Below are 18,595 nucleotides of genomic sequence, written 5' to 3'. Positions count from 1 at the left end.
CTACACAAGAAACCTGTGACAGGGACCAAAGGTAAATAAAACTATGGTGGTCATTCTGACCCTGGCGGTCTTTGACCGCCAGGGCGGAGGACCGCGGGAGCACCGCCGACAGGCCGGCGGTGCTCCAATGGGGATTCCGACCGCGGCGGTAAAGCCGCGGTCGGACCGGCACCACTGGCGGGGTCCCGCCAGTGTACCGCCGCCCCATTGAATCCTCCGCGGCGGCGCAGCTTGCTGCACCGCCGCGGGGATTCCGACCCCCCCTACCGCCATCCAGATCCCGGCGGTCGGACCGCCGGGATCCGGATGGCGGTAGGGGGGGTCGCGGGGCCCCTGGGGGCCCCTGCAGTGCCCATGCCACTGGCATGGGCATTGCAGGGGCCCCCGTAAGAGGGCCCCTACATGTATTTCACTGTCTGCTGCGCAGACAGTGAAATACGCGACGGGTGCAACTGCACCCGTCGCACAGCTTCCACTCCGCCGGCTCGATTCCGAGCCGGCTTCATCGTGGAAGCCTCTTTCCCGCTGGGCTGGCGGGCGGTCTGAAGGCGACCGCCCGCCAGCCCAGCGGGAAAGTCAGAATTACCGCCGCGGTCTTTCGACCGCGGAACGGTAATCTGACGGCGGGACTTTGGCGGGCGGCCTCCGCCGCCCGCCAAGGTCAGAATGAGGGCCTATATGTCCTTAAAAACTATAGTATGTCAAATATATGTCAGACGTGACCCAACAAAATATGAGTGTCTCTAACCAGAAAAAAGAACAGTCTAGCAAAAGATAAATAGACCGTGATTTATAAAAATGTAAAAGAGGAAGCCTATACTCCTTACGAAAAGGACTGTATAGAACCACAGTAAGAAAACGTTATAAGAATGCTTAAAATAATCGTTCCCCTAGTGGGAAGCAAACCTACACATTAGGGCAATAGCAATACTGTGGAAGGACCACAGCAAGGATATTAAAAAGATAGAGAAACCATGAACAATAAACTCCAAACCTGCAAGACCAAACTCAATGTCTTATGGTTTGTAAGATGATATTATGTGGTTCATAATGTAGTCAATCTACCAAAAGTAGAAAACTGATACTACCATGTCCTTAACAACATAAAACGTACTGATAACTGCAAGGGTCTGAGACCTTAACCATTATGCTGCAGGTGAATGTGTAACACCAATTGAGAAGGACATATGTAACAGACACTGTCAGTGCTGTATAATACCTTTAATAAACCTAAGGGTGCCCAACACCAATAGAAGAACGACCCCCAATAATAAGAGGTGGGTCTTATACTGATGCTCAAATAGAGCTGTTAATATACATGTTCCCATAGGGAACAAGTCTCTTTTGGCTACCTTGAAGGTTTGTACGTTAGCTAATGACTGAAGCAGGTATTAATGATGTATCAAAATTTGGTGCTCGTTCGGTGAGAGGAGCTACAGCCTCTAAAGCATATGCCCTGGGATCCGGACTTGACAATATATTGAAAGCTGCTGATTTGTCATTTACCATAAACCAATCGTGGATGTTGCTTCTGTTGCTGTGGGACAGCTTTGAACAAGCATAATTTGAGCCTACGGTCCTGAAATAGAAAATCAGAGGTGCCTGATGTGTAAACAATGTTTCCAGTGACAGCACGACCCAGCCTAACCATGGCCTTAGGAAAGAAACTCTTTAAGTTAAGATTTTAAAAGATGCAGTTGCCATGTCGGCAAGCTGGAACAGTGGACTGGGCTGTTAAGATGGCGGATTGGTTCCATTAAGCTTGTTGATGACAAGTTTGTTGTTTATTGGATGTTCTACGGTTGAGCAATGAAAGAGGAGGGAAGATGTCTTTCATACTTAAGGACATATGTACTACCTGATTGGTGGATGGGGGCCATGACAAGGTAGAAAATGGCCATAGGAAACAGAGTGTGTAAAATGTAATGTTTTCTTTGGCTGCTGGATGTTTGCAGTAAAGACAGAGAAGCATAATTCTCACCTCTGTGTCCCTAATAGAGCTGAAAGTAATTGAGTCAGATAGAACATTTTTTACTGTATATTACAAGCCTAGCTGAAAGGCGTTGGAGCGCTGTACATGCTTGAAGACTGAGATGCAGTCAGAGAGTGACTGTTGGTGGTGGGATGATGGCAAATAGTTGCAGGATTCTGAGAGTGAAGGAGGTCTATTTACAACGCCTAATGTAATAATTTAAAGGAAAATACAAAGGAACAATGTCTGATTACTTTTTGTGACACTTCTATAAACGTATAATACTAGGTGTAAATGTGACACTCCTTATGAGCTGTGCTTTGCCTATAAATCAATAAAACATGATGATCAGCGGCCAAGATCATGAAATGGCTTGAGGAAGTGCGAGTCAGTGTGAAATGCATATCTCCGAATGAGTACCACTCTGGTTATCTGTTATGCTGTCGACCATGTTCTGAACTGTGAACTGTGATGAGCCAGCAAAGAAAATAAAGATAAATGCTACACACAACAGTTCAATATGACTTGAGTGCAGAAAAAATGAAGAATTACATTTTGATTACACTAAACAATGGCCTGTGAGACTGAGATGCATATTCTCAACAGCAGACTCTGCAGTCTTCAGTTATGGTCCAGCTTGCACCTCACTTCAGCTAGCTAGAACTTGCCCGTTGTCCAGGTCACAAGCATCTCGACCATGATTTCTGAAATCAAGAGGCAAGTGTCTGAAGAACAAATCCTACAGAAACGCAATACCAATATGTTAAAAACTCACGTTTTCCCAATTACTTTCCTCGTTACAGCCACCAAGGAATGGAAGTCTGCTGTTTTTAATCCAGTAAATGACTCAAGTTGCTAAAGCCGGTAGTAATTCTAAAAATATTTGAACACACATTCCAGACTGGTGCATACACAGTAGAGGCAAGGACACCATTTGCTCAATTTTTCAGTTAGATCTATAAATTGGCAAGAGAAGCTGAGCAGTTTGAGGTATCAGAACACAGCTTGAAAGTTTGGGAGAATTTTTTATTTATTTATAAGCGCAATTGCTTGCTGCATGGTAGGTAAAAGAGAAAAGAACAATAACAACCCTATGTCTAAAGACCAAGTCTGTAAAGGCTGGACCATGATGAAGAATGGAGTCGTGAGAAACAACCGCTGCTGGTCCCTTAGTCTGGATTGGAAATGTTGCTGCTATATCCGACATTTCAATAATCTCTGGAGAGTGTGACTTGCTTCCCATCATACTCCGATGTGGTCAGGCACTTGAGGAAGAAGTGAGCTAGGTCATGCTTGGAGATGACATTTCCACCCCGGGAATCAATCGAAATATTGTATTCTCCTGTGAGCGGCTTGTCGCCTGGAGAAACATACAAAAACAAAGGTTACAGACTTTTCCAGATTTCCTTTGAATTAGTTTTGAAATGTATTTTTGCAAATAAATCCAATCTATCTTGTTTTTCTCCTCTCTGCCTGCACACTACCAGCTGTATTTGGATTCTGTGGATTTATAGGAAACCTATTCTACAGGCTCTCTATGTCTACAACTCTCTCTACATCTTTACCTATTCTAAAACAGCAGCAGGTCCTACTGAGATTTCTGAGATGGGGCATGCAAGTAGCAGACCTTATTTGGAAGGCTCAGCGAATGCTATGACATTGCTGCCCATCAGGAGCCACTACATGAAAAGCTTCTCTCCTTTCCTACTGGCTTCTCTTGTGTACTTCAATAACTCATATTTAAATCAGGTACAAAGTTATTTACAGGCTACACGTTTTTTTACAGGCTACAGCCAATTGTATACTCGGACAGGCCACTAGATGTAAGTATTACTAATTCACTTGTCTATTTTTTCTCTAGTAAGGCAACGTCCCATAATCTAATCCACCTCTGGGCATTTAAACTGCACTGTTTCCTGCAATCCGACATGTTAAAACAAGCACTGGCAAAGCCAACAGGTCTTGCCTATACAAGAGCTGTTGGCTTGGCAGTGTGTTTTTACCATGTTGTACACCAGTGTGGTTGTTGTTCAGCATGGCTAAAAGTTTGTGGTGTGGAGGGGGGGGGGGGAATAGTGGATTTGTTGGAGTAGAGCATCAGAGTGGAGTAGGGGGAGAACGGTGTTGTAGAGTTGAGTAGAGTTCAAAGTTTCAGTGGCAAAGAGTGTCGTAAAGTGCAGTGTCGTAGAGTGGAGTGGGGTGGAATCAGATGGAGTGGGTTGGAGTAGATTGAGGTAGTCTGATGAATTGGACTGGAGTAGAGTGCTGTGGAATGGACAAGGGTAGAGTGGGGTGGATTTAATAGAGTGGGGTGGGGACTGGAGTGGGAGGACTGAATGGGGTGGATTAGACTGGACTGGGGTGGGTCGATTAAATTGGAGTGATAGGACTTGGGTGGTTTGTATTGGGGTCCGGTGGACTGTAATGGGGTGGGATGGATTGTGTTGGGGTGGGGTGGACTAGATTGGAATGGGGTGGTTTAGAGTGTGATGAATTGGAGTGGAGTGGATTAGACTGAACTGGAGTGGGGTGGACTGGATTCAGTGGACTAGAGTGGGGTGGACTGAACTAGAGTGGTGTGGATTGGACTATTGTGGTTTGGATTCACTGGGCGAGAGTGGGGTGGACTAGAGTGGGGTGGATTAGAATGGGGTTGGCTGGATAGACTGGACTGGTCTGGACTGAATAGGGCTGGGGTTAAACAGATTAGGGTAGAAAGGGGTGGACAGGAGCAGACTGGATTGAGTGGACTGGGGTATTCTTGAATGGGGTGGAGTGGATGGGGTGGATTGGAGTGAGGTGGATTGAAATGGGGAGAGGTGGACTAGAGTAGGGTGGATTAGATTGGAGTGTGGTCAAGTGGGGTGGATTAGATTGGGACAGTTTGAGTGGGGTGGACTGGACTGGGGTGAAATGCATTAAACTGCGGTAGATTGGATTGGAGTGGGGTGAATTAGATTGGAGTGTGGTGGATTGGAGTGGGGTAAATTTGATTGGAGTGTGGTGCATTAGATGGGAGTGCGGTGGATTATATGGGTTGGGTGGATTACATGGGCTGGATTAGATGGAGTAGAGTGGACTAGAGTGGAGTGAATTGGAGTGGGGTAGATTGGAGTGAATGGGATTGCAGTGTGGTGCATTGGATTGGATTAGGGTGGGGTGGGTCATGGTGGAGAAGATTGGATTGGGGTGCGTTTTTATGGGGGCTGAACAGCAATGGGGTGCACTGTAGTGGGGTGGACTGGATATGGGTGTATTGAATTGGGGTGGAATGGACTGGAGTGAGTAGATTAAGGTGAAACGGAGTGGGGTGGATTGGAATGGAGTGGGTGAGTGGATTGGGTTGCAGTGGATTGGAATGGAGTGGGGTGGATTGTACTGGAACGGGATGAAATGGATTTGAGTGGGAGGATTTGTTTGGACTGGATTGGAGGGGTTTGGGTGGGGTGGATTGGACTGGTGTAGATTTGATTGGTCTGTACTGGATTGGTGTTGGGTGGATTAGAGGGAGGTGGATTGTGGTGAATTGGAGTGGGGTGAAATGGGATGGAGTAGGGTGGATTGGACTGGGGTGGATTGGAGAGGGTCAGATTGGGGCAGAGTGGGATGGATTGGAGAGAGGAAGATTGTTTTGGATTGGAGTGGGGTAGAATGTTTTGGATTGGAGTGGGCCAGATTGCTTGGGAATGGAGTGGGCCAGATTGTTTTGGACTGGAGTAGGACAGATTGTTTTGGATTGGAGTGGGGCAGATTGTTCTGGATTGGAGTGGGGCAGATTGTTCTGGATTGGTGTGGGGCAGATTGTAGTGGGGTGGGTTGGAAGGATTGGAGTGTGGCGGATTGGGGTGGATTGTGGTGAGCGTTTTTGATTGAAGTGGGAAGGATTGGATTGGTCTGGGGTCAACTGGATTGAGTGGGGTGGACTGGCCTGGATTGGAGTGGTTCAGTTTGCTTTCGATTGGGGTGTACTGCACGATTATGCGTTAAAGCATAATTTCAGAAATTACACATATGAAAGAAACATGGCTTTGTAATATTAAGAACAATGGTCATCTTTTGAGAACAGCGCCCAGGAGCAAAAACATGAGAGCAAAGTGAGAAAAGAAGATTTGGCAAAATATGAGAAAAGAGTTAGCTATAGAAAATAAAACTTAATTTAGTTTGTCCTGCTAAGCATGTTAATGACAGTCACACATCATTTGTTTGCAGGGCCCTGGAAGTTAAAGAGAAGTACCTCAATCAGGTCAGGAGCAGCAGATGGGCACTGATAAAGCTGAATCAATCATTGCTTGGTCCCTGCTCCACAGACTGGAATGGAAATGATGCTTGGCCAGCAGTGAAGCTTTAAAAAAAAGTGCCACGCAAGCCAACAAATGGTAAACAACGGCCGGGCTGGCTCTAAGCCCTTTTTAGTTAATAACAACAGAGCCTCAGAAGCGAGACGCATGCCCTAGCGCAGGCTCAACCCAAAAAAACCCAAAGGGAAGTGAGATTCCACAGCCTGATTCAGAGTTTGTTGGTTTCTGAAATTACTCCTTTTCAAGGCAAACACTTAATACAAAGTAGATTCGACCAGCTAAAATAATTCACAATAATTAAACCAGTGGATTTTGCTACCACTACTCGCATTTGAAAGTCATTCCATGCGTTTAATGCCCATACTATGAAAAATAATATGTTCCTCTTAAGCCCACAAACCTTATGAGTACAGGTGTGCTAAATTGGCTTTTGCCTGATTAAACAAAAACAAAAAAAAACACAAAATATATATGAAGTTGCACGAAGGGAAAAATAGCATTTAGCACTGTATTTTAGATGGTGTAATAATGCATTCCATGTAAAAAAAACAATGGTGCAAAATACTGCAAAAAGTGCTGTATACAACATCTGCTCGCTTTCTGGTTGTTTCTTTTGGTCCAGAGCTCCTTTGCATAATGAAGTCATGTGGTGTAACATCATAATTTGGGGAAATTTTAATAACAAGTGTATTGCAAAGTTCCCTAAATTACAGAATATTATGCTGGCATACCAAAAATTACTTACAAGTCCTTGTTGCAGAACCATGACAGTGCTGGATTCACTACTCTCCCCGTGTTTTACTACTAAAATCTACAGGACACTATAGGATACAATAAGAAAACAAATCTTTTAAAGCAGAACCTGTCTTTAAACTACATCACTGTAGGAATTTCTTCTACCATCTCAAGACTAAACAGAGGCTCCTCAAATAGGGAAGACCACTCTAAGGCCCATGTTCTCGTAGTCTGCATACAGTTGAAACCTGCCCACACCTCACTTGTGGGGGAATACAGTCTTTGGGACTATGAGAGGGCTAAAAAAGGACACCCCCAGTCAAGTGTTCGCTTTTATTATTCTGCTGGTACCACTTCTGTACTGATCCCCCCCTCCCCAAAAAAAAAAAACACATTCACTTATCACTCGCAGTCTCCACAAAAGGAAAAACTCTGAAACAGATACCAAATGGGATATTAAAAACTGGCCTGAAAACTGCTGGATTGTTGAAACTCTTCCTTATGTATCACTGATTCTTTCAACGAAAGGGGTAATAACTCCCTCCCCCTCCACCAGTTTTTTATATTAATTGGGAAAAGAGAAAGGATTATGCTACTTACCCTGTAAGCATCTGTTCGTGGCATGTAGTGCTGTAGATCCACATGCTTTGCATACTCTTGCTATCCAGTGTTGCGACCAGAGGTGTGCAAGTTGTGTAAGGAAAGAGATGTCCATGCTAACAGAAAATGTATAAAGTATAACTGTAACAGCCACAGGCGTCCGTGGAGGAGGGAGGGCGCATGTGAATCTACAGCACTACATGCACGAACAGATGCTTACAGGGTAAGTAACAATCAGTTTGATGGCATGTGTGGCTGTAGATGCACATGCTCTGCATAGACTGTAAAGCAGTCCCCTCTTAAAAGCGGTGGCTAGCCTGTGAGATTTGCAGTAGTCTGAAAAATGGTACATAGCACTGCCTGACTTACACTGGCTTATTGTCGGGCTAAGACATTGTAGTGAAATGTGCGTTTTGACCACTGACTTTGTGTTGCACCACTTTGCACCTGGCCTAGCTGTCCAGTGATCATCAGTAACAGATTGCACTTTGTATTCAGTTTAGCCCTAGCTTCATTCTGCTGTTGACTTTATCGTAGCATTAGACACTGCCATGTTAAAGGCTGCCAGTGATTTTCCACGTTGTCTGTCTGTTTTCGTGCTTTTTCTCACCAAGGGCTATTGGTGGGTACTCAGACAGCAGGGAACGGCCTTACTTTGACTTGACATATTGGGATTGTGGCCAAACCCCAACGTGTTATTTTCAAAGCATACCTAAACTAGCCAGCATGTTTGAATACTTCTTGCTCAACAGGGGGGGGGGGGGTTTCCATAAAGCTCCTTCTTTGTTTTTTTAAGATATAAAAGAGACCTAGTGCGTCAGTGAGAGATTCAGAGACCTCAGTCAGGATTCAGTTGTCGGATGCCTGATATAGATTTCCCGTGAGGGTAGCGATCTCTCTTTCTTTTTCGCAGTCGAACGGGGTCATCGGCTTGCTGGCAGGAGAAAGATGAAGCGCCTGACAGGCCCTAAGGTGATGCATTTTTATTAATTATTTGCTTTGCATTATAATATAGATACATATATTTGCTGTGTATATTGCAGTGGAGAATGTATGTTTTCATTTAATTGTTGTGGTTATTTTTAAACGTGTGCTTTCAACATGCTAATCTCCTTTTAGGAACCTTGCGTAGTGAAATAATAAATGTCTTCTTTGGACTAAGAAGTGCATTCCAGAGATTTTTGTCAGCTTGATCATTAGTGAAAAGCAAAAAAGACATCCAAACAATAGTGCTTAATGGAGGTGTGTGGTGTAGACCATGTAGCTGCCTTACAAATGTCAGCTATAAGAATGTTTTCAAGAAAGGCCATAGTGGTTCCTTTTTTAACTAGTGGAATGAGCTCTGGGAGGAACAGACAAATGTCTTTTGGCCACAATGTAGCATGTCTGTATACACTTGATTATTCACCTGGCTATGCTTGATTTGGATATAGTGTTACCTTTGTGAGGAGAAGAAAAGGCTAAAAAGGGTTGTTTTGTTTTTCTAAAACTTTTAGTTCTATCTATGTAGAATGTGAGCGCTCTTTTGACATGTAAGTTATGAAGAACTCTTTTTGCAACAGAATTCTAGTGCAGAAAAAAATGTGAGCTCAATGGATTGATTGAGGTGAAACTACCTTGGGTAGGAATTTAGGATTAATACGAAGAACCACTTTGTCTCTATGTATTTGGAAAAAAGGTTCTTCTAAGGTTGAAGTCTGGAGCTCAATAACTCCTAAGTGAGGTAATGGTGACCAAGAATGCCACCTTCCATGATAGAAATTGAAGTGGGCATGAGTGAAGAGGCTTAAATGGGGGACCCATGAGTCTAGTAAGAACAATGTTAAGGAGGGTGCTGGAGGAACCAAGGCAGAATAACTCACTTGAGTCTTTCCATGAAAGCTTTAATATTGGAATTGTGAACAATGATATATGCTGTCTATTTTGAAGTTAAGCAGCTACTGCAGCTAGGTGTAAGTGAATGGAAGTGTGAGCTAAATTGCTTTCTGCAAATGAAACAGGTAGCAGATAATGTTCTGCACCGTGGCTTTGACAGGATCAATTTGCTTGGGCTGGCAGTAGCAAATAAAGTTTCCATTTTGCTGCATTACATGCTCTAATGGAAGGTCTTCATGCTTCCTTGAGAATGTGCATACATTCTTGTGACAATCCAAGGTAGCTAAATGCTATGACCTCAGGAGCCAAATTGCAAGGTTGAGTGTCTTGGGGTCTGGGTGTCTGATTTGCCCCTGATTCTAAGTGAGAAGGTCCGGCCTGTTGGGGAGCCTCTCGTGAGGGACTACTGAGAGATCTAGAAGTGTTGTGAACCAGGGAGACGTCTGCCTGAGCTTCCAGACCAGAAATGGAATGAAAGGGAGAATCGGAAAAGTGTAGGCAGATATCCCTGACCAATTTATCCATAATGCATTGCCCTTGGATAGTGAGTGTGGATACTTGGAGGTTAAGTTTGGGCATTTTGCGTTTTCTGGTGTTGGTAAAGGGTCTATCTGAGGGAATCCCCCGTTTCGGAAGTGTGAATGGAATACTTGTAGGTAGAGTTCCAATCGAGGACTCTTTGCTTCAAACTGCCGAGCAGGTCTGCAAAATCGTCATCCGTTCCTGGAAGAAATTCCGCCAACAGGTGAATATTGTGGTGAAGAGCCTACTTCCATATGGTCTGAGACAGATATGATAGTTTTAAAAACCGTGTCCCCCTCTGTTTTTATAAATGATACATGGCTGCCATATCGTCAGTCTGGACTACGACAACATTGTGCGAGGTGAGGAAAGAAAGCTTTCAGTGCCAGGTATACTGCCTGAAGCTCCGGGTAGCTGATGTGTAGAGATTGATGTCTGACATCCCAAAGACTTTGAACTGTCAGGTCTTGTAGGTGAGCACCCCAATACATCTGTGATGCACCTGTGGTGAATGTGATGTGAGGAACCCGATCCAAAAAAGGCCACCCCTTTAACAGGTTGCTGGTGTTCCATAATTGCAGAGAATGGTGAGTATGGCGGTCTATCAACACTAGAACTTCCAGGTGACGCTGTGACTGAGACCACTGGCAAGCTAGACATTTTTGCAGAGGAGGAATGTGCAGTCATGAATGAAGAACTATGGTAATGCAAGATGCTATCAGTCCTAACAGGTGCATAACTGTTCTTACTGTGAGTGTTTGGTTTGATTGGAACCGGGGCAGATTTGCTTGGAAATTCTGAATTCGAGCAGGATTGGGGTAAGATAACCCTAGCTCTGTTTTTTGGATTTCTCCCAACTATGGTTGGACCTGTAGAGGTTGTAAGTGAGAGTTGGGTATGTTGGTGATGGAGCCTAAGCTGTGCAGATCTATTGCCATTTGAGTGTGTAGTTGGCACTGGTAATGAGTGCTGGCTTCAGGCAGGGGAATATGTGGACGCTCTGTTTTTGCAGATGCGCTGCGACCACCGCCAGGAATTTTGTGAACACTCTGGGTGCGGTAGTCACCCTGAATGGAAGGACTTTGAATTGATAATGTTTGCCTGCTATGACAAATCTTAGGTATTTGCGGTAAGCAGGGTGTATTGGTATGTGGAAATATTGTCTTTGAGGTCTAGTTTAGTCATAAAATTGCCCTGTTGTAGAAGTGGGATGACATCCTGTACAGTGACCATATGGGAGTGTTCGGATTGGATGTGCTTGTTTAGAGGTCTGAAATCTAATATTGGTCTCAGAGACCTGTCTTTTTGGGGGATCAGGAAGTAGAGGGAATATACTCCTGAGCCTTGGTGTTGCAGAGGAACAGGTTCTATGGCCCCCTTGAGGAGAAGGGCTTGGACCTCTTGCTTGAGATGTGACTGGTGTTACTGTGATAGTCTGGGGGTGCGAGGGGGAATGTTACAGGGCATGGTAATGAACTCCAGACAATAGCAACGTTGGATAATGGCCAGTACCCATTTGTCTGTGGTGACGGTATTTCAGACTGGATGGAAGTGCTGGAGTCTTCCCCCGACAGGTGTTGTGTAGTCGGGGAGGAGGAGTAGGTAGCCACTGCTTTGCAGTTGATACTGGTCCGCATGCTGCAGTGCTCTTTCCCCTATCCTTGTTGTTTGCACCTCTAAAGGAACCTCTGAAATAACCCCTGGTGAAGGCTAACTGGGGTTACTTCTCCTGTGATGTGGATGCGTACGTGGAGGAAGACTGGTATGTTCCTCTGTAGCCTGGGCAATGAAAGGAGCTCATAGGAGTGGAAGTTTCTAAATGATCCCAATGCCTTCGCTATATTGGTGTCTCGTTTCATTTTATCCAGTGTTGAATCTACCCGTGGTCCCAACAGGTACTCCTTATCAAAAGGCATATTTAAAACTGCCTGCTGGACCTCTGGTTTGAAACCAGAACACCGTAACCATGTGTGCAGGATGCAGGTGCTAATTCCCCTGGCCGCTGTATCTGCTGCGCTGGGTGCCCTGGAGGGAGTTATTGATGATAATCTGCCCTTCAGTGACACTGCTGCCATCTCTTGCGGTGTTCTTCTGAAAGGTACTGCAACAGTTCCCCATCTCATCCCAGTGGGCCCTATCATAGCAGGCCAAGAGTGCCTGCGAATTGGCAATGCACCAATGGTTTGAGGCCTGTGCTGCCACCCTCCGCCCAGCAGCATTGATGCGCTTACTCTCCTTTTCAGGGGGAGGAGAGTACCCAGTGGCCTGACTGTTTGCTCATTTGCAGGGAGTGGTGGCAACAACAGAGTCAGGTGGAACTCCTAATAAAGAGAGGATCTGAAGAAACTGTCTTGTATATCTTATCCACCCGGAGGTAATAACCATGGCACTGACTGGCTCCTTGAAGATCTCCTCAGCATGTTTCATCATGCCAGGAAGCATGGGGAGAAATTGGGTGTCCCTGTAGGTGGAAGAAATCATGTCAAATAGGAATTCCTGCTCTGGGGGTACCTTATGGAGGTCAATGTTATGGAACTCTGCCATTCTGGAGATAACTTGCTGGTGTGAGGTGGTATCTTCAGAAGGGGTGGGATGAGCTGGATAGAGGTCCAGATCATTAGTAGGGGGATCCGTGTCATATGTCCCCCATGGGTCAGTGTCACCTAATGGTCCCCTGTAGCCCCCCACTGGCAGAACCTTGAGAAGTATCATTGAGTGGGGCATGTATAGGGGATGGTGGTGGTGGAGTGTGAGGAGAGGAATGAGGCGGATGTGATGGTGGTGGATGAGGAGGAAAAGTGTGATGGGCAGGGCTGGTGGCCTTGCCTTTTGTCTTTTTTTGTTTTGGAGAGATAGGTACGTCCAAGGCCTCCTCAAGCTTCAGCTTCCTCTTTGGAGGTGTAGGAGAGGAAGGAGTTGCAATAATGTGGCCAGTCCCCTCTGAATGTTGTGTTTTCTCTGTCTGGTGTCCACCTTCTCAAGGATCGACTCAACAGGGGAAGGATAGGCCGAAGACAGGCTGGAGTCCTTCGGCTCCGAGGCTTTAGGTAGCGAAGGCTTGGACTTGGACGGGTGAAGCTTCGTCGGCACCGAGGTGGAAGGAGGTGGTTGCCGGCTCGATATTGAGGGTCGGTTCAGTGCCAGAACATGCTGTTGGTCCGATGTGATCAAGGTCGGTGCAAAGGGCTTAGCTTTCGTGGCACTTTTTGTCTCTGAGACCGAAGGCAGGTGGCCAAGACCGTTTTGTGGAACTGACTATGGAAGTGAGGCAGTGGTGGTCCGGCGACCCCTAGTAGCAGTGGGGATTTTGTGGTGAGCTTGGGTGGAGGAGCAGGGGCCACAGTACTCACATGCTGGGTAGGTGGTAGGTGCTGCATTTCGAAACTAAGCTCGAAGTTCGAGACAGAGCTGTCTTGGAGAGAGAAGGCCTCTTCTGCGGTCGGCTCCACCTGGGCATGCTCCTCTCCGAAAATATCCAGAGTGTCATCTGAGACCTTGTGAGACATTGCCAGTTGTCGAGCCCTCCAGTCCTGAAGTGTCTTCTTGGACCGGAGTGATTTGCAGCCGTCGCAGTCAGCTTCTCTATGGTCCGGGGAAAGGCAGAGGTTGCACATGAGATGTTGGTCAGTGTGCGGGTATTTCGCATGGCAACACGGGCAAAATCGAAAGGGTGTGCATTCCATTAGGAACACATCCTCGCTGGTGCCGAAGACACATGGGAAGGTAGGCCCAAGATGGGTGCTGGATTCCCCCCTCTCCAAGGACAGTCGGTCAGAGCCCGAATCAACGAAAGTCTAGAGTAGCGCAATAGTGGGAAAAGCACAATCAAAACAATACTGTGGAAGACAGTAAGAAGATTGAAGAACTGGACTGAATGGAGTTGAAGAAATGGAGCAGAGGCATACACGTCCAAACCAGACGGAAGAGAGAAAACAATCTAACAATTGTGTCCATGCCCATGCGCAACATCACTGAGAGGAGGAGTCACTCGACCTTGTGACTCAAAATACTTCTTTGAAGAAAAACAACTTGCATAACTTCGGACCCAACACTAGATGGCAGGAGTATGCAGAGCAAAAATTTCTACAGCCACATGTCATCGAACAGAGGAGTTACTGACAGCATGCCCATTCTGATTTTTATGACCTGAACAAAAAAACATACCTGCAGCAGTCAACTGCTCTAGTACGCAGCATTCCCATGCTTATGCACATTTCACTTCTTACTTGCTGCTTTCTCCATTACCCCTGTCCCTCTCACTTTTATTCTTGACAATAAGAGGCCCCCACACCTTTCTCGATACTTTTCCCCAGCATAAAAAGCCCCCCATACTGCCTGTTTCTTTCTGTCTTCTCCCACGGTGGGTGCAACACTGGGATCTCTCGCCAAGGAAGACTCTACATGGGCAGGGTCCTGGGGGAAAATGCTGTTCTTTGCACAGGCGCTGCAGAGTGAGCAAAGATCTCCCAAGTGGTTTGGAGCAGTGCCTGCACTCTGTATCAAGTGAAAGTGTTTCTTCGAGTCAGCTATTCTTTGGTTTCCTAGTGGAGAGAGCAATGTCTCTCTAGGGAAGAGATTGAGCAGTGCTTACCCAAGCTACTAGGGCAGAATTCCAGGTAATTAGGCCATTCTTATTATTCTGTAGCAGTGCTATGGGTTTATGGATTGATTCCCTTTTCTGTTCTGTTGGTCTATTGGAGGGTTTGTGTGTGACTTTCCATTTGAACTGGGGTCACTTACAGGTCTTATTTTAAGGGCTGTTTTTAGTGTATTCTGTTTCGACATGGAGGGAAAGAGGTGTGAGAAGCAAAGGCATTCTCCTTCTCCCTTTTCTGAAGAGGAGGGGGGAGAATTATATTTGTACCGGCCCTCGTGAGGCCCAGGAGAAGTTGACGGCGGATAAACCCAGTACCTCTGTAGGGAAATTTATTTCCAGGGAATAATTGGGAGCTATCCTGTTGCATATCCAGGACAATTTGGGTTTAGAGCCTCCCTCATTTGACAAGGATGAGGGAGGTGGGAGGGTCTGGACTCTTCCATCAATATGCCAAACCAGCTGCAGTGGCTTTTCCTTTTCACCCCAAGATCAAAGAGTCTATATACTGAGGTTGGATGGAGCCAAATTCCAAGATTTCCGCAAAAGTCCTATCTTTTAGTGGAAGCGGATGCTCTACTTCCTCAACCCATTAAAGTGGATTCTCTTTTGACTCCCCTACTTGGCAGATCGTCATTTAATCCTGATGACTGTTCTCCATTGGATCCAACAGACAATAAGGTGGACTCTGGCTTGAAGCGCTGTTTTGTGACTGCAAATTTGGTCTTGCAGATAGCCTCCTATGCTGCTCTATCTTCGCAATCATTGGTTAAGGATTTCAACTCTCTTGCATAGGTTATGCAAGTGTGTGTGGACGTTTCAGACATCCTAGTACAAATGGAGCAGCAGTCAAAACTCTTGACGGATATTTACTCAGACATCATCAAAGTGGCCTCGGTTGCTTCCAGTTTGATGGTAATGGCTCCTCGAAATTTGTGGCTCTGGGAGTGGAATGCTGACTTCTCAGAGAAAGCATATTTTCTGAAACTTTCTTTTGAAGGAAAGACGCTCTTCTGCGACCGGGGGGTGACATGATGAGATCTTTCAAAGACATGAAACATTCCTGGTCACATAAATCACCTGCTGGGAAGGCCTCCAGACCCTGGTCCAGAGATGCCACAGATTTTCCTGAAAAAGACTCCAAGCTTTATTCTGCTAAGCACTGGAAATACCAACCCCGTAAATCAGGGAGGTCGCAGGGGCTCCTGTCTATGCCAGTCCTCTAGCCTTGGATGTAGTGGGAGGAAGGCTCAAGTACTTTGTCCCTCATTGGAAGATCTCTATCACAGATCATTAAGTTCTGAACAACATTCATAATGGCTACTTTAAAGAGATCAACTCTCTGCCTCCATACTTTGGGTTCATTCCTACTCCTGTCCCCAGAGACTCTGTCCAGAGAAGGACATTGTGGGATGGGATTTCAACTTTGCTGCTCAAAAAGGCAATACTATGTTTTCCCCAGGACGAACACAGTCAGGGAGTATATTTTGTCCTCTTTTTGGTGTAGAAAGTCCCAGGAGGCCCTCGTCCTGTTCTCGATTTAAAGAGGCTCAATCAAGGGATCGGGAATGTTCATTTTTGCAAGGTAACTCTAGGTCATCACTCCTCTGATTTCTGCTCAGGACTTCCTGGCCACAATCGATTTACAGGATGCTTACTTGCACGTGCCTATTCATCAAGCACATCAAAGGTTTCTGCTTTATGAGGTGGGGAAATCCCACTTTCAGCTCTGAGTCCTCCCATTTAGGTTGAAATCAGTCCCAAGGGTTTTCACCAAGGTTCTGGCCACTTCGATGGCTCTGCTTCACCAGAAGGGGATTTGCATCCATCCCTACTTGGATGATTGGCTGGTGTCTGCCAGTTCTTCCCTTCAAGCATCAGGGCACGTGAAGCAAGTTGTTCATATGTTGACGTCTTAGGGGTTCCTGATTAACATCCAGAAGTCTCAGTTGCTCCCAGAACAGGATTGTGTGTTTATCGGAGATACATTTATTATAGATTGGGGTGTGATAACTTTCCCAGACAGCAGGGTTCACAAAATTCAGTCCCATATTTTAGATCTCCCGAACGATCCTTCTCCCGGGGTGTCGGACTGATGAAAGTTCAGCTGGATATGTATTTTTGTATCCCTGGGCTCGCAAACACCTGAACAAGATTGTTTCACTTTCTGCTTCTGTTCTGGGTTCCAGCCTTGCAGGATATGTCCCTCCATTTCTCAGGGACAGAGCAAATGAGACAAGAGCTGGCCTGGTGGCTGGGTCAATTGCATTTTCTGCAGGGGATGCCCCTATGTCCTCTTCTCCCTCTGCGGCTAGTACAGATGCGAGCAAAAAGGGCTGGGTGCCTAGAGGTCTTGGCAGCAGGCCAGGGTCTATGGGCAGTCTCTAAGAGCTCCCGCTCAGCTAACTGGAGCGAGCTCGAGGCGATCCATTTGGCTCTCCTGGCCTTCTCCCCTTGGATTCAGAACCGCCCTGTTCTGATCAGGTCAGACAATACTATGGCAAAAGCCTACTTCAACTGGCAGGGAGGGACGAAGACCTTATCTCTGTCCCTCATTTTGGATTGCATCCTCTCCTGGAGCCAGACTCATCTCCTGTCTTTAACGGCGATCCATATTCAGGATCTGCTGAACACCTGTACGAACTTGTTGAGCAGGGTGAATCCCTTCTCTCAAGACTTCTGTCTCTTTCCCCGTTTGCTCAGTCTGATCTGTCAGAAGTGGGGGTGTCCAGTGGTGAACCGGTTTGCATCCTCTTGGAAAAATAATTAAAAATAAAAGAAAATTAATTCCCATTGCTGCCACCTCGCTCCTTTTCTTCTGGTGTCCCTGGAGACACCAGCACAGGCTCCCCAGCAATCCTTGTGCTGTTTTCATGCTAAAGCTTGCATGAAAGCAGCATCAGGATTGGTCTGAGGGGCTTGGACTGATGTCCAGAGATAGCCCTGGGGTCTGTGCAGTTTCTCTGGGGAAACCTAAGTGCGCAACACACATGCGCACTTAGTTGCACTCTCTCATCCTTCTCCTCCTCTCTCCCCCAGCCCTGCATCCCTCCCTTCACAGCCAGCAGCTGAAAGATAAAACGATAAATAATGAAAATGTCACTTACCCAGTGTACATCTGTTCGTGGCATTAGTCGCTGCAGATTCACATGTTTTGCACAGTCCACAGTCCGCTGCCTGGTGTTGGGCTCGGAGTATTACAAGTTGTTTTTCTTCGAAGAAGTCTTTTTTGGTCACGGGACCGAAGGACTCCTCCCTCTTCGGCTCCATTGCGCATGGGCGTCGACTCCATCTTAGATTGTTTTCCCCGCAGAGGGTGAGGATGGAGTTGTTTGCTATAAATAGTGCCCATGCAATGGAGTGAATACGTATGTACATAAAAAGTTTATAATAATTATTTACAAATGTACAAATGTTTAAGATTTAAGATCTACTTCTAAACGGCTACAGGCTTCCCGGGGAGGCGGGAGGGCACATGTGAATCTGCAGCGACTAATGCCACGAACAGATGTACACTGGGTAAGTGACATTTTCAGTTCGATGGCATATGTTGCTGCAGATACACATGTTTTGCATAGACTATAAAGCAGTTACCTCCCCTAAAAGCGGTGGTTTAGCCTGTAGGAGTTGAAGTAGTTTGGAATAATGTTCTTAGTACAGCTTGGCCCACTGTAGCTTGTTGTGCATTTAGTACGTCTACACAGTAGTGTTTAGTAAATGTATGAGGCGTAGACCAGGTTGCAGCCTTACATATTTCGCTCATAGGAAGGTTTCCTAGAAAGGCCATTGTAGCCCCTTTCTTTCTGGTTGAGTGTGCCTTTGGTGTAATAGGCAATTCTCTTTTGGCTTTAAGATAGCATGTTTGAATACATCTGACTATCCATCTAGCAATGCCTTGTTTAGAGATTGGATTTCCTATGTGTGGTTTTTGAAAAGCTATGAACAGTTGTTTTGTTTTCCTGATTAGCTTTGTTCTGTCAATGTAGTACATTAGTGCTC

General features: G+C 45.9%; 1 protein-coding gene across 1 annotated transcript in view; it reads right to left on the bottom strand.

The window, feature by feature from the left end:
• Positions 1-2,977: 2,977 nt before the first annotated feature.
• BLVRB (biliverdin reductase B) overlaps positions 2,978-18,595 on the bottom strand; it is a 55,942-nt gene continuing 40,324 nt past the window's right edge. Inside the window, exon 5 of the mRNA XM_069207219.1 lies at positions 2,978-3,332. Within this exon, the coding sequence (XP_069063320.1) occupies positions 3,181-3,332 (152 nt within the window). The 3' untranslated portion in view covers positions 2,978-3,180. The remainder of the gene's footprint in view (positions 3,333-18,595) is intronic.

This window comes from Pleurodeles waltl, chromosome 9 (genome assembly GCF_031143425.1).
Source record: "Pleurodeles waltl isolate 20211129_DDA chromosome 9, aPleWal1.hap1.20221129, whole genome shotgun sequence".
Taxonomy (NCBI): domain Eukaryota; kingdom Metazoa; phylum Chordata; class Amphibia; order Caudata; family Salamandridae; genus Pleurodeles; species Pleurodeles waltl.
The sequence above is the reverse complement of the archived record's forward strand: the minus strand, read 5'-3'. Positions and strand labels throughout refer to the sequence as shown.